Raw genomic sequence first — 14461 nt, 5'->3', positions numbered from 1 at the left:
TGGAGGCTTTGCCCTTTGAAGATTTATTCTTGCATAAATATAGTCTTTTGCAAACCTCCAGTTTTCACAGAATGGCGGCCTCTGGGACTTCTTTCTTATCAAATGTTAACTGGCAAAAGTAATCAATTGTAAGAAATATGTTCTCTGACACCTTTTACCATATGTGTTTTAAATCAGTAGGATAACATTTAAATTATTACTATCCTGCTGCTTTTTCTAATTAAAATTAAAGGGGGAGATCTTTTCAAATTGTACTGTGCAGCTGAATCTTACAGCAAGTTCTCTTAATAAAAATAATACATCTAAATTGATAACTAAAGGTTTGATTACTTGCAAGGTTTTTCAAGATGCATTAAGCATCTAAAATTTGCCATGCCTCTTTTAATAATTGTAGAAGGAAGCTTTTATTAATTTACAAACCATAGAATGGCCAAGACCAGTGAGAGATGGATTCATTAACTTCTTTATTTCTAAGAATACAATATTTCCCCATTTAGAGCTGACAAAACAGCATGCTTACATTAATGTTGCAAAGCAAGCTCTGTCTATAATGCACCAAGAGAGACATGCCGTAGATTGACAGCCAGAGGGATTCAGAATCAAACCAAGTGAGTATGAATGCTAGAAACACACCTATTGTCATTTTATTGACTCTGACACTGTTTTCATAAGGATAAACTCTAAAGTTATGTGTTTGGTCCCTTGTTTATATCAGGGGTTTTCCATCTCTTCCCCATTTTCTGGGATCTTAATTATCTGATCTCCCATCATGACTTCATAAAATTTACATAAATTCATAAAATTTACATAAATTCATAAAACTTACAAAATTGCTCATTGTATCCGATGTAATTAATCTATTGCTAGTTGTAACTGCTGTAAATAGTCCCTTCTGTAAATAAGTTCCTCCTATTTCTTATTTTTGACGGTTGTTCCTTACTCTCTTTCACGCTACCTATCTTTCTCTCTCTTCTCCTGTCTCCCTTACCCCCCTCCTTTTTTTCTGGCCTGCTCCCATCCCCTGCCCCCTGTTCATTGTAATTTCCTCCTTTAATTGAGTTACTTGTAAACCGGCGTGATGTGCCATACGAACGTCGGTATATTAAAAGTTGTTAAATAAATAAATAAATAAATAAAATAAACTCCACTCTCTGGTTATTACCATGTTCAGGGGTGGAATTTAGGATTGTGATCCTCGCTCATGATATTTGATATGTGTGCCTGAGCTTGAGACCAACATGGAGATGGCAACTGACCCAGAATCTTCTGCTATCTTAGCCTTTCCGGCTATGTGAACTTTAAATGTCTTACTGAGCCTGACCTGGAGGAATTCCAAGGACACCTGGACAGCAGTTGAAGCTGGCGACACTTTGTGATGCCTAATTATAGGGTCACAAAAGCAGAAAGCAACGGTTGGAACTTCAGGCTAGACTATCACTACAGGGGCATCTGTAAACACAGCCCACTTTTTCTATGCATGAATTCCATGGATAAGACTTGATAGCTATACACCTACCTTTATGTTGCCTGCTGATCATTAAAAGGTGAATTTTAACAGAGATGTGCATGCACAAATTAGCAGATGCGCGTGCAAATAGCACTTGTTCACACTACTACTATTATATAAACCTTGCACGTAAGCGCGCAAATACCGGTGCATGAATTACTTTGCTCGTGTAAAAAAGGGGAAGCTTGGGGCAGATCAGGGGCATTCTGGGGCACATAGATGTTTAAAAGTTAGCGTCCCTGCTTTTTATTCTATAGACACAGAATAGGAGAAAAGCCTTAGTGAAATAGGTCTTTAGCATTTCAAATGCTACCTCAAGAGTCATCATAATATAATATCAAAATAAATGAATCGTATGTTTCAGAAAACTATCATGAGGTGGCAGTAATAAAACCAAAAAACTTTGATGGTAATTTTGAAACAGCCGCGTGGGCGCATATATACTTGCGTTGCTGGCTCACATCCAGAGATGCATCCATTGTATAACATACGCATATATATGCACATATGGTATAAAATAGGCATATGTGCATGCAGTTTTAAGTGGGCACGTTCATCTGCGCACAAATGCCGCTTCTACTGTGTAAATGGGGAAATTTTAGTAGATGCACGCTGATGCAATTACCAGTTTTCCCAGTTCATTCCCAGTTCGCCAAGTTAAGGGAAAGGACTTCCCAACCCCCCTAGTTTAATAGTCTCCTTTCCCCCCTGTTAGCCCTGACTCTTAAAACCCCACTGACTAGCCTAGGTGTTCTTATTTAATTACTTACATGCCATCCATATCAGTAGTAAAGTTGCATGGCAGGGGACCCCGACACACGCCTGTGCATGTAAGTATTTACACGCATATCTCTTGGTCTTTCCCAACATGCTCGTTCCCCTGCCCAGACCACGCCCATGCCCCACCCTTTTTTCAAAACTTTTGACTTGTGCGTGTAGCAGGAGATATGTGAGTACATGGGCAACTTATAAAATCCACTTGGCATGCACTGGCCCAACTTGTGCGCATATCTCCCGACTTTGGCAGGCTTTTAAAATTTGCCTTTTTGTGTGCATAATGGGGAGATGTGGTAATGACACAGGTTAGAACTTACACTTCCCACGGGACTTTCTGAATACCGTTTCTCTTTAAAAATAAGTATATATTATGCTATTGGCCTTAGTTTTTTTTGTAAAAGAATGCTACTACAGTGGTTCTTAGTGGACATTAGGAAAGACAAATAGCACACAGACATTTCCACGTGTAAAACAGTGCTTTACCCATGGAAATGGATTTTAAAGAAATTGCCTATCCAATATTTGGATAAAATTTCATATGCATATTCTGTATCCGCACTGAGTGGAAGCCTTTCCGGAGGTGGAGTTGGCGAGGGATCTGGACTTAAATGCATAGGGGTAGATTTTATAATTTAGCGCGAACATGTACTTTTGTTCGCGCGATTTCAATAGATACGCGTGTATCCATTAAAATTCGGGATTGGCGCGCGCAAGGATACCAATTTTGGGCAGCCTGCGTGCGCCGAGCTGCACAGCCTGCCTCCGTTCCCTCCGAGGCCGCTCCGAAATCGGAGCGGCCTCGGAGGGAACTTTCTTTCGCCCTCCCCTCCCTTCCCCTCCCTAACCCACCCCCCCGGCCCTATCTAAACCCCCCCTACCTTTATCGCCGGATTTACGCCTGCCAGAGGCAGATGTATATCTGCGCGTGCCAGCGGGCTGCTGGCGCGCCATCACCCGACCCGGGGGCTGTTCCGGAGGGCGCGGCCACGCCCCCGGAACGCCACCGGGCTGAAACCATGCCCACGGCGCCGCCCCCGAAACGTTGCGTCGCCCGCACCAAGCCCCCGAAACGCCGCATCACGGCCGCCACGCCCCCTGACACGCCCCCGGCACGCCTCTCCATGCAAGCCCCGGGACTTATGCGCATCTCGGGGCTTGCGCGCACCGCCGAGCCTATGCAAAATAGGCTCGGCGTGCGCAGGGGGGGTTTGGGGTAGGTTTTCGGGGGGTATGCGCGTATTTATTTTTATTTGTTTATTTTGTAATTTTTTATATACCGCAGCACGTTAATAACATCACCTCGGTTCACAATAAACAGTAAATCAGCAACAAGCTTTACAGTCAATATGAGAACGAAATCAGGTGTACATAATAAATCAATTAAGAACAAATTAAGAACTAAATTAAGAACTAATAACAATTAAATTAATTCAAAGGGGTACGCGCGTATCCCTTTGAAAATCTACCCCATACATTTGGATTTTAAAAGTAGGTGCATAAAAATTCCACAAAATTTAATATAAGATAATAGCAGGTGTAGTTGTGTGTGGGTAAATTTAGTGGGGTAATTTTCAAAGCAGACTTATGCACTAAAGTCTGTTTTGAAAATTGGTATAACTTACACATGTTTCTTCCACCTAATTTAGGGGCCAATGTAATAAGCTGTGGTAGACCTACTGTGAGTTTGTGTGCATGTATTACGCTGGTTTTTCCGTGTTAATTTTACACATGTATCTAATAACATGATAAGCGCGGAAAAACGCATACACAAACCCATTCAAAAAGCCGTGGCTGGTTTAGCATGAGACCATGCTAATGCCATACAAAGGAAGCAAGTAACTATTCATGGGCAATGAGGAGAAGCCCTGCTGGTGTTAGTGAGGGTTTTTTAAGTGGGTCAGGGCAGGAGTTAAGTGTAAGCACCTGTCTGGAAATCGTAAAATTAAGCGGCAGAAGCCAAAACAGAGCTGGAGAGGGAACAGGCACAGGTGAGAAATGCTGAATGCTTTCGTAGCCCCTTCCACATCTCTGCTGCAATTCCCCCACTCACTGGCATCCAGCACGCCGAGGACCTGATGACCGCCCCCACCTCACGTCAGAGGAGGCGCCGAGTGAGTCTTTTAAATTTCAGCTCACGCCAGGCACCTTCCTCTCTGCTGGGAAGGATTGCAGCCGGCCAGACCCTGCTGCCGAGACCCATCGGGGTCCATTCTCGGAGGCCCGACTCCACCCTCCCGATGCACCCAAGACTGGAGGAGGCCGCGACCAACCGCGACCGGAGGAGAAAGGCCCCAGCCCCCCCCAAAGCCCGACTCACCTGTGATCCATCGGGTCCCTGCTTGGAGGCCCAATTCCACCCCCCGACACAGGAGGAGGCCGCGACAGACCATGACGTGACCAGATCAGGCAAGGCCCCAGCCCCTGAGGCCTACCGGTGCGCCAAGGACCTTGAGGACCGCCCCCACCTGACATCAGAGGAGGCGCCGAGTGAGTCTTTTAAATTTCAACTCACTCCGGGCGCTGCGTGCCGGGCGTCGCGTGCTCAAAGGAGCACAACCTAAGGGGCCTGCCCCTTAGTGCGCCCCTTTGTGCTCCCCTATCCCCCGCTACCCTACCCCTTCCCCCCTCCTTGTTTTGCCTCTCTCATACCCCAATCTGCCTCTCCTTGTACCACCTTCCCCTGATCCACAATACTCTTGCCGAAATCCCTCTCGTGCCATAGCAGTCTCGTTACCGTTCATCCCTGCGATACTCTGTGTTACCTTGCCCCTCTATGCGAGTTTCTTCTCTGCATATGTTTGCTTCCCAGCCTTCTTCCGTTACCATCTGAATGCTCAGCATTGAAAAGCTATACACTGAATATATTTCTGTATTGAATTTTGCATTGTTGAATATAGCTCTCTATTGTATCTTGCATTGTTCCATATCTATCACCTGCTGAATACTAGCTGCTGAATATTAAGTGGTACTAATTCCCCCGTAACCCCTGATTGCTCAATACTGAAACTAGTCTACATTGTATATAGCTCTTTTGCATTGTTCCATATTGATCACCAGCTGAACCCTATGCTGTTAGATACTACCTCTTACTATTTCTACCTGTGAACTTCTACTCACCTTCCTTCACCCTATCCCCCTCCCTCTGCCACTTTCCTCCCTATGCTTTGTTCCCCTTCTCTGCCTCATTTCTACCCTATCCTTTCCATTTCACCTCCCCCACTATGTCTCCCCTTTCCTACACTTCCCCCAACTCTTTCCCCATCCCCCGCATCCACTACCCTTTGCTCAGATCACCACCCTTGCGCTTTGCGAACCCTCAAACCCAGCATAAATCCCTCCTCCCCATCCTTATCTCCCCATTAACACAATTCCGTGGCCTCACCACTCTATCCCTCATACTTTTTAATGCTCACTCCCTATCCAAAAAACTCACATCCTTGATGACCTTATTCATGACCACAAACCTGAAATCTGTGCAGTCACTGAAACTTGGTTCAAGGATACTGACACAGTCCTATTGAACCAACTCCCTTCTTGTTCCTATGACATTTTTTCCATACCTAGACCGAAAAAAAGGGAGGTGGCATTCTCCTTAAACTCACGCCTATAACTATCAGCCCCCCTCCCAAGTTCAAAGTCGGCCTATTCAAATCCCCCGACCTACAAATCTGCCTCATCTATCCTCCCCCTGGCCTCCTGGAACATAATCCCTCACCACTCATAGAACTCTTTTCCAATAACATAAACAACGAAAAACCTGCCATTCTATTGGGTGATTTCAATCTCCACGTTGATTCTATACCCCCCTCACCATCCTGTGAAACCTTCATTACTGCCCTTCATGCCCTAGGCTTCACCCAAATCATTTCAGCCCCTACACACAAGGGAGGGCACACCCTTGACCTCATTTTTACCAATTCCTGTATCCTGATCACTTCACCCCCACCTGCACCCCTGTCCCGTGGTCTGATCATGCACTCATCGAGACTCACATCACTGCTAATGCTACTAACACCTGCAACCGTACTCAACACATCCTTTTCCGACCATAAAACTTGCACAACCGAGGAGCTTACCACAGCCTTCTCCGAATCACTAAACAAACTTGATTGCTCCACCCCAGATACTGCACTCAATTCATGGGTCAGCCTCACCCATGATATAGCCAACAACTTATGCCCCCTCATCACACGCAAGCAACGCACCTCCCCCTCCAATAACAAACCCTGGTACACCAAGGAGCTGCATCAAATGAAACACAACCTTAGACTTAAAGAAAGAGCATGGCGCAAAGACCCAAATCCACAGCGCTCTGCTGCCTACAAATCCTACCTACACACTTACCGCCATGCCATTCAAAACACCAAACGTGACTACTACGCTGTTAAGATCCATCAATACACGTTCAACCCCAAAGTCCTCTTTTCCTACGTCGCAGCCCTCACCACTCCCCTCACTCCCATCATCACTGATGAAGAAGCAAGTTCGAAATGTGAAGAACTCACTTACTTCTTCCACAACAAAATAGCCAACTTTCTCCTCACTCTCCCCCCTGCAACTACCACTCCATCCTGCTCCCTCCAGCCCAAACACATCCCCCTCCCTCCCCCTTGAAAAACTCATTCAATACCATAGAACTCACATCCTCTAAGGCAATCGAGACAATCCTTAGGAAATCCAAGCCTGCATCCCACCCATCCGAAACTATACCCACGAAAACTCTACTCTCCATCCCTAACATCATTGCTCCTCCTCTAGCAGTGATTATTAACTGCTCCCTTTCCTCTGGCTCAGTTCCCGATCCCCTCAAGAACGCAATCGTCAAACCCCTTCTCAAGAAGCCTTCTCTGGACCCTAAAAACCCAGCTAACTACCGTCCCATTTCCAATCTCCCACTCATTTCTAAAATTATGGAGAAGGTTGTAAACATCCAAGTCATGGATTACCTAGATGACAACGACATACTTCACTCTTCACAGTTTGGTTTTCGCAAGTACTTAAGTACCGAAACCCTCCTTCTCTCACTCACCGACTTTCTCCTCACTGGCCTTGACCAAGGCCATAACTTCCTCATTGCTTTCCTAGACATCTCCGTGGCGTTTGATACGATAAGCCATGATCTACTCATCTCATGCCTTGCCGACATTGGCATCGCTGACACTGCCCTACTATGGTTTAGATCCTACCTTTCTAACAGACGTTTTTCTGTAAAACTAGGCACCTCTGAATCCTCCTACTTCACCCTCTTGCAAGGTGTGCCCGAAGGTTCTTCCCTCTCCTCTACTCTTTTTAACATTTACCTCCTCCCCCTCTGTCACCATCTATCAAATCTCGGCCTTAAATTCTACATATACGCAGATGATGTCCAAATCATCATCCCTATCCAGGACTCACTAACTGCTACCTTAAATTTCTGGGTAAAATGCCTCTCCTCTATCAACACTTTTCTGACCTCCCTTCAGCTTGCCCTCAACGCCGCTAAAACTGAGCTCCTCCTCATCCATAACCAACAGACCTTCAAGCTCTCTCTTTCCAATGACCCTATGATCGCCACTCTCACTTCTCAACCTCCTGTACGAAACCTTGGCGTCCTAGCTGACGCACATCTGAACCTGAAAATCCATATTACCTCTGTCATAAAAGGAGGTTTTTATAAACTCATGGTTATAAAAAAGCTCAAGCCTCTACTCCTCACACACGATCTCAAAACTGTCATCCAAGCCACTTTATCTTCTAAGCTTGATTACTGCAATTCCCTTTACCTTGGCCTCCCTCTCTCCACCATCAGACCTCTACAGATATTACAAAACGCAACAGCAAGGATAATTAGCAATGCCCGCAAATCAGATCACATAACCCCTATCCTCAAGGACCTACATTGGCTCCCCATCTCATACCGTATACTTTTTAAAATCCTTACCATCATACACAAAGCCATCCACAAATATAATTCCTCATGGCTAAGTGAACCATTGAAACTTACACAATCCTCCCGCCCTACTAGAATGAACCGCAAATGCACATTACAAGTCCCCCCCACTTAAGAAAGCCCGACTTACAGCCACAAGAGATCGAGCCTTGTTGATTGCTGGCCCCACTCACTGGAATACTCTACCTCTCAATATCCGCCTGGAGCCATGCCCTTTCAAATTCCAAAAAATGCTAAAGACATGGCTTTTCCATGAGGCTTTCCTGGATTAATTCTCGCTGACTCCTGCCCCTTCCCCATGACCTTCGATGTTATCCTCATTGTTCCAAAGTAACCTGCTGAATCATGTAACTATGTAATACTGTTGCATTTTGTAAATTCTCGTTTCCATTTTATTTTATCGCTCTTTATTGGTTTCATTCTGTTAAGTTTGCTTCTTCCTTGCTTCCTATATCCTATTTATCGGTTGTCCTGTTTCCCCCTCCCCTGTTTATTGTACTTTCCATCATTTTGTTAAAATGTAAACAGATATGATGTGTATTTTAATGTCGGTATAGAAAAGCCGGTAGGTAAATAAATAAATAAATAAATTATAGCTCCCACGTGATCGGTGACAGGTCATGAAGGGGTTAGACATTGGTATACCCACTTTCCATCCCATTCCGGGACCATTAACTACTGTCTTAAAGGCTTTCAACTAAGAATCAATCACGGGTCACCACATAATGTGGGTTTATGTGAGGTTTATTACATAGGGCCTTCAGCGCGCATTTTAGAGCACATATCTGCGTGGATATTGTTTTGCGCAGATTTTCTGCATGTATCTCATTTGCCTACCACCTCCTTATTACATCCCGTGGAGGTGCCTGCCATTGCCCCGCGCACTACAAAAAATATGCGCAGAAAACTAGTGCCGATTTCATCGCCTGTCTTATTAAGAACATAAGAAATTGCCATGCTGGGTCAGACCAAGGGTCCATCAAGCCCAGCATCCTGTTTCCAACAGAGGACAAACCAGGCCACAAGAACCTGGCAATTATCCAAACACAAAGAAGATCCCATGCTACTGATGCAATTAATAGCAGTGGCTATTCCCTAAGTAAACTTGATTAATAGCCGTTAATGGACTTCTCCTCCAAGAACTTATCCAAACCTTTTTTGAACCCAGCTACACTAACTGCACTAACCACATCTTCTGGCAACAAATTCCAGAGCTTTATTGTGCGTTGACTGAAAAAGAATTTTCTCCGATTAGTCTTAAATGTGCTATTTGCTAACTTCATGGAATGCCCCTAGTCCTTCTATTATTCGAAAGTGTAAATAACCGAGTCACATCTACTCATTCAAGACCTCTCATGATCTTAAAGACCTCTATCATATCCCCCCTCAGCCTTCTCTTCTCCAAGCTGAACAGCCCTAATCTCTTCAGCCTTTCCTCATAGGGGAGCTGTTCCATCCCCTTTATCATTTTGGTTGCCCTTTTCTGTACCTTCTCCATCGCAATTATATCTTTTTTGAGATGCGGCGACCAGAATTGTACACAGTATTCAAGGTGAGGTCTCACCATGGAGCAATATAGGGCATTATGACATTTTCCGTTTTATTAACCATTCCCTTCCTAATAATTCCTAACATTCTGTTTGCTTTTTTGACTGCTGCAGCACACTGAGCCGACGATTTTAAAGTATTATCCACTATGATGCCTAGATCTTTTTCCTGGGTGGTAGCTCCTAAAATGGAACCTAACATCGTGTAACTACAGCAAGGGTTATTTTTCCCTATATGCAACACCTTGCACTTGTCCACGTTAAATTTCATCTGCCATTTGGATGCCCAGTCTTCCAGTCTTGCAAGATCCACCTGTATCACAGTCTGCTTGTGATTTAACTACTCTGAATAATTTTGTATCATCCGCAAATTTGATAACCTCACTCGTCGTATTCCTTTCCAGATCATATATATATATATATATATATATATATATATAGAAAACCGCCGGCACTCCACTGTTTACCCTTTTCCACTGAGAAAATTGACCAATTAATCTTTCTCTCTGTTTCCTGTCTTTTAACCAGTTTGTAATCCACGAAAGGACATCGCCTCCTATCCCATGACTTTTTAGTTTTCGTAGAAGCCTCTCATGAGGGACTTTGTCAAACGGCTCCTGAAAATCCAAATACACTACACATCTACCGGTTCACCTTTATCCACATGTTTATTAACCCCTTCAAAAAAATGAAGCAGATTTGTTAGGCAAGACTTCCCTTGGGTAAATCCGTGTTGACTGTGTTCCATTAAATCATGTCTTTCTATATGCTCTACGATTTTGATCTTGAGAATAGTTTCCACTATTTTTCCCGGTACTGAAGTTAGGCTCACTGGTCTATAGTTACCCGAATCGCCCCTGGAGCCTTTTTTAAATATTGGGGTTACATTGGCCACCCTCCAGTCTTCAGGTACAATGGATGATTTTAATGATAGGTTACAAATTTTAACTAATAGATCAGAAATTTCATTTTTTAGTTCCTTCAGTACCCGAGGATGCATACCATCTGGTCCAGGTGATTTGCTATTCTTTAGTTTGTCAATCTGGCCTACTACATCTTCCAGGTTCACAGTGATTTCATTTAGTTCCTTGACTCATCACCCCTGAAAACCATCTCCGGAACTGGTATCTCCCCAACATCCTCATTAGTAAACACGGAAGCAAATAATTAATTTAGTATTTCTGCAATGGCCTTATCTTCCCTAAGAGCCCCTTTAGCTCCTCGGTCATCTAATGGTCCAACCGACTTCCTCACAGGTTTCTTGCTTTGGATATATTTTAAAAAGTTTTTATTATGAGTTTTTGCCTCTATGGCCAACTTCATTTCAAATTCTCTCTTCGCCTGTCTTATCAATGTTTTACACTTAGCTTGACAATGCTTATGTTTTATCCTATTTTCTTCAGATGGATCCTTCTTCCAATTTTTGAAGGATTTTTTTTGGCTAAAATAGCCTCTTTTACCTCACCTTTTAACCATGACAGTAATCGTTTTGCTTTCCTTCCACCTTTCTTAATGCGTGGAATACATATGGACCGCGCCTCTAGGATTGTATTTTTAAACAATGCCCAAGCCTGTTGAACACTTTTAACCTTTGCAGTTGCACCTTTCAGTTTTTTTCTAACTATTTTCCTCATTTTATCAAAGTTTCCCTTTTGAAAGTTTAGTGTTACAGCTGCAGATTTACTTATTGTCCCCCTTCCAGTTATTAGTTTAAATTTGATCATGTTATGATCACTGTTGCCAAGAGGCCCCACCACCGTTACTTCTCGCACCAAATCCTGCATTCCACTAAGAATTAAATCTAAAATAGCTCCCTTTCTTGTTGGTTCCTGAACCAATTGCTCCATGAAGCAATCATTTATTACATCCAGGAACTTTATGTCTCTAGCAAGTCCTGATGTTACATTTACCCAGTCAATATTGGGGTAATTGAAATCTCCCATTATTATTGCACTGCCAAATTGGTTTGCTTCCCTGATTTCTCTTAGCATTTCATCATCTGTCTGACCATTTTGTCCAGGTGACGGTAGTATACTCCTATCACTATACTCTTAGCCAATACACATGGGATTTCTACCCTTAGGCCAGGGCTTCCCAAACGTTTAGCCAATGTGACCCTATTTTACCACTTGAAATTTCACGTGACTCCAGAGGATGACCAAACCAGAGGAGCAGGGGTGTGGTTCATTTGCAACAATCTCTATCCCCAGTCAATGCTTTCTCTTAACCTCCATTCACCTCCAGAGGACATCCTCTCACAACTTCCGCCACTCCAGCTAATTCCCTCTTACATCTTCCAGCTCTTCTCACCTTCCCAGCCCATCTTCTGTCTCTCTCACCCTCTCCAGCCCTTTTCACATCCTCCTAGCTGAACTTCTCACCTCCAAGTCATTTGTATAACCCCCAATTGTTCCTCTGTCATTCCCTCCCTCTCACCCCATTCCTTTGCCCCTCCTTGTTCTCATCCCCCTCAATTGATACCCTCTCACCCACAAGACCTCTCTTGCTTCTCTCAGTATCTTCTGTCATTCCTCCCCTCACCTTCCACAGCCAATCCCTCTCCCACTGATCCAACCCTTAAACCTTTCTTGCATCTGATCCCTCCTTTCTAACAGCTCCTTCTCCAAACATCGCTTTGGCCAGGGTCAGCAGCAACATTTTCCATTGGGCCCCAGGTCTAAAGCGAATGAAAAGTAGGGCAACATTCTCTTGGGTAGATTCAGTGGTGAGTGGGAGAGAAGCAGTGACATCTTCACTGGCCTTTGCACACTCAGCCCACCCTTCCTCTCATGACTGGTCCAAAGCCTGATTTGCAAGTGGCAGCAGAATTAGTAATGAATGTCAGGACAGATTCTTTGAGCCAGTGCAAGGTCACAGGCCCTACAGCATCCCTAATCCATTTTTGTGCAGGCTTCCTAAGACTGCATACACTCATGCAAGGGCGAGACCACAGCTGGACCTTTGAGTGTTTGCTGGCTTACAGGCCCCATGCTGACTTCCACTAGTAGTGCTGCTGGCAGCATCTGAAGAGCACTGTCTTTTGAGGCACTTGTGACCCCCAGCTGAAAGTTTTGTGACCCCATTTGCGGTCCCGACCCACAGTTTGGGAAGCCCTTGCAAACTGTTATAAAATTACTCCCTAGCTGCAAAGTAATCTGGCAAATAAAGTAGAGAACTGCTGATCAGCAACTGAATAACCACTAAAAAGGGTGAAATGTTGAAGAGGCATGCTATCCCCACCACCATGGATGGATTCTTCAGAAGCAGCTTCAAACTTTCAGGGCAAATGGTATGAACAACAACCTCCAGATGTTTATGAACATGCTTAGATTTTATATTAGTGGTGGTTTCCAGCAAAGACACCCAAGCTGATTACATTTAGTACCCAGCATGTTGAATGCGAAGCAGCTATATGCAGAAGTGCTTTTAACAGTTCAAAAATGTAAATACATTATAATGTAAAAGAATAATATTCGTTGGATGTTCAGTTGGAATAAGGCATCTTTTACTCACATAGGAGGTCATTTTAAAAGGAGTTACTTGCGCAAGCAATTTTAAAAAGCAGTTTATGCGCAGACAAGTCAATGGCATATATTGTAGCAGTTTTCAAAAGCGCACTTACATGGGTAAAGTGCATTTACAAGAGCAAAACCCAATTTTAAGCATGTAAATGCTTTTTAAAATCAGGTCCATAGTGAATATCAATTGTAGCAATGCAATACAAAGAAAAACTTACCTATTCATTTCTTCAAGGCAGTCAGTTGCAAAGAAGAAGCTCTTAATTTTTGGGTGGCATGCTTTGAAAGCACTGTAAGAAATAAACCAAAAGAAAATGTAGTTTTGATGAGTAACATAACTGACAGTCTCACCACAGGCTTCAAATATCAACTAGATACAGTGACAGGGTTGCATGAGGACGTGGATTCTACCACTGTATAAGCCAGGGATGGCCAATTCCAGTCCTTAAGAGGCACAAATGGGTCTGTTTTTCAGAATATTCACAATGAATATGCATGGAACATATTAGCATACAAATCTGTCTCATGCATATTCATTATGGATATCCTGAAAACCAGACTTGTTAGTGGCTCTTGATGACTGGAGTTGGCCACCCCTGTCATATGCTATATATTATAGGCACTGCACATACATTCAGGAATTCAGGGTCCAGTCCTAACACTTTTTATAAGCGTTAGATTTCTAAACAAGAAGTGATACAGCAACTAAGCAGAGTACAAGTTCATAATCCTGTACAACTAGAAAATACGTTTTTATTAAGTTTAAGATGTCTCTAACCGACCAAACGATTCCATCTGTTTGATGGATTCACTCTCCAACATTTTGGGGGTAGGGGAGTTATAAAGGATAGGGAAAGAGAAAACCACAGAATTCTAATGTGTCCTTGGGGAACTCAGGGAGTTCCACTTCATCTTTGTTGCCTAATTCTCAACATCATTGATCTTGCTCATTTTATCTTGTTGCTGCCCATGTACCCATGCTACTCTCTGTATGTTGCAGCTTCCCTACAGATGCATTGAGTCTTTCAAGTTATCTTAACCTTTGCTGTTACCATAAAATAAGTATTAACATGACAGTAACCCTGTTTTATTTATCTGTGTTATTTTTTTTAGATCATATACAAAAGGATTTCATGCATTATCCTTCTATTGTTGTGTAGGGATGTGTAAATCTCTTTTAAAA

The 14461-nt window shown here is 43.5% G+C and overlaps 1 protein-coding gene across 2 annotated transcripts in view; it reads right to left on the bottom strand.

The window, feature by feature from the left end:
- LOC115093999 (connector enhancer of kinase suppressor of ras 2-like) overlaps positions 1–13562 on the bottom strand; it is a 99577-nt gene extending 86015 nt beyond the window's left edge. For both annotated transcript variants that reach the window (XM_029606569.1, XM_029606571.1), the window contains exon 1: positions 13497–13562. In XM_029606569.1, coding sequence (XP_029462429.1) covers positions 13497–13504 — 8 coding nt within the window. In that variant the 5' untranslated portion in view covers positions 13505–13562. The remainder of the gene's footprint in view (positions 1–13496) is intronic.
- Positions 13563–14461: the final 899 nt, after the last annotated feature.

The sequence above is a fragment of the Rhinatrema bivittatum genome, chromosome 6, assembly GCF_901001135.1.
Source record: "Rhinatrema bivittatum chromosome 6, aRhiBiv1.1, whole genome shotgun sequence".
In the NCBI taxonomy this organism is placed as follows: Eukaryota; Metazoa; Chordata; class Amphibia; order Gymnophiona; family Rhinatrematidae; genus Rhinatrema; species Rhinatrema bivittatum.
Note: the sequence above shows the minus strand (reverse complement) of the source record. Positions and strands in the feature narration are given on the sequence as shown.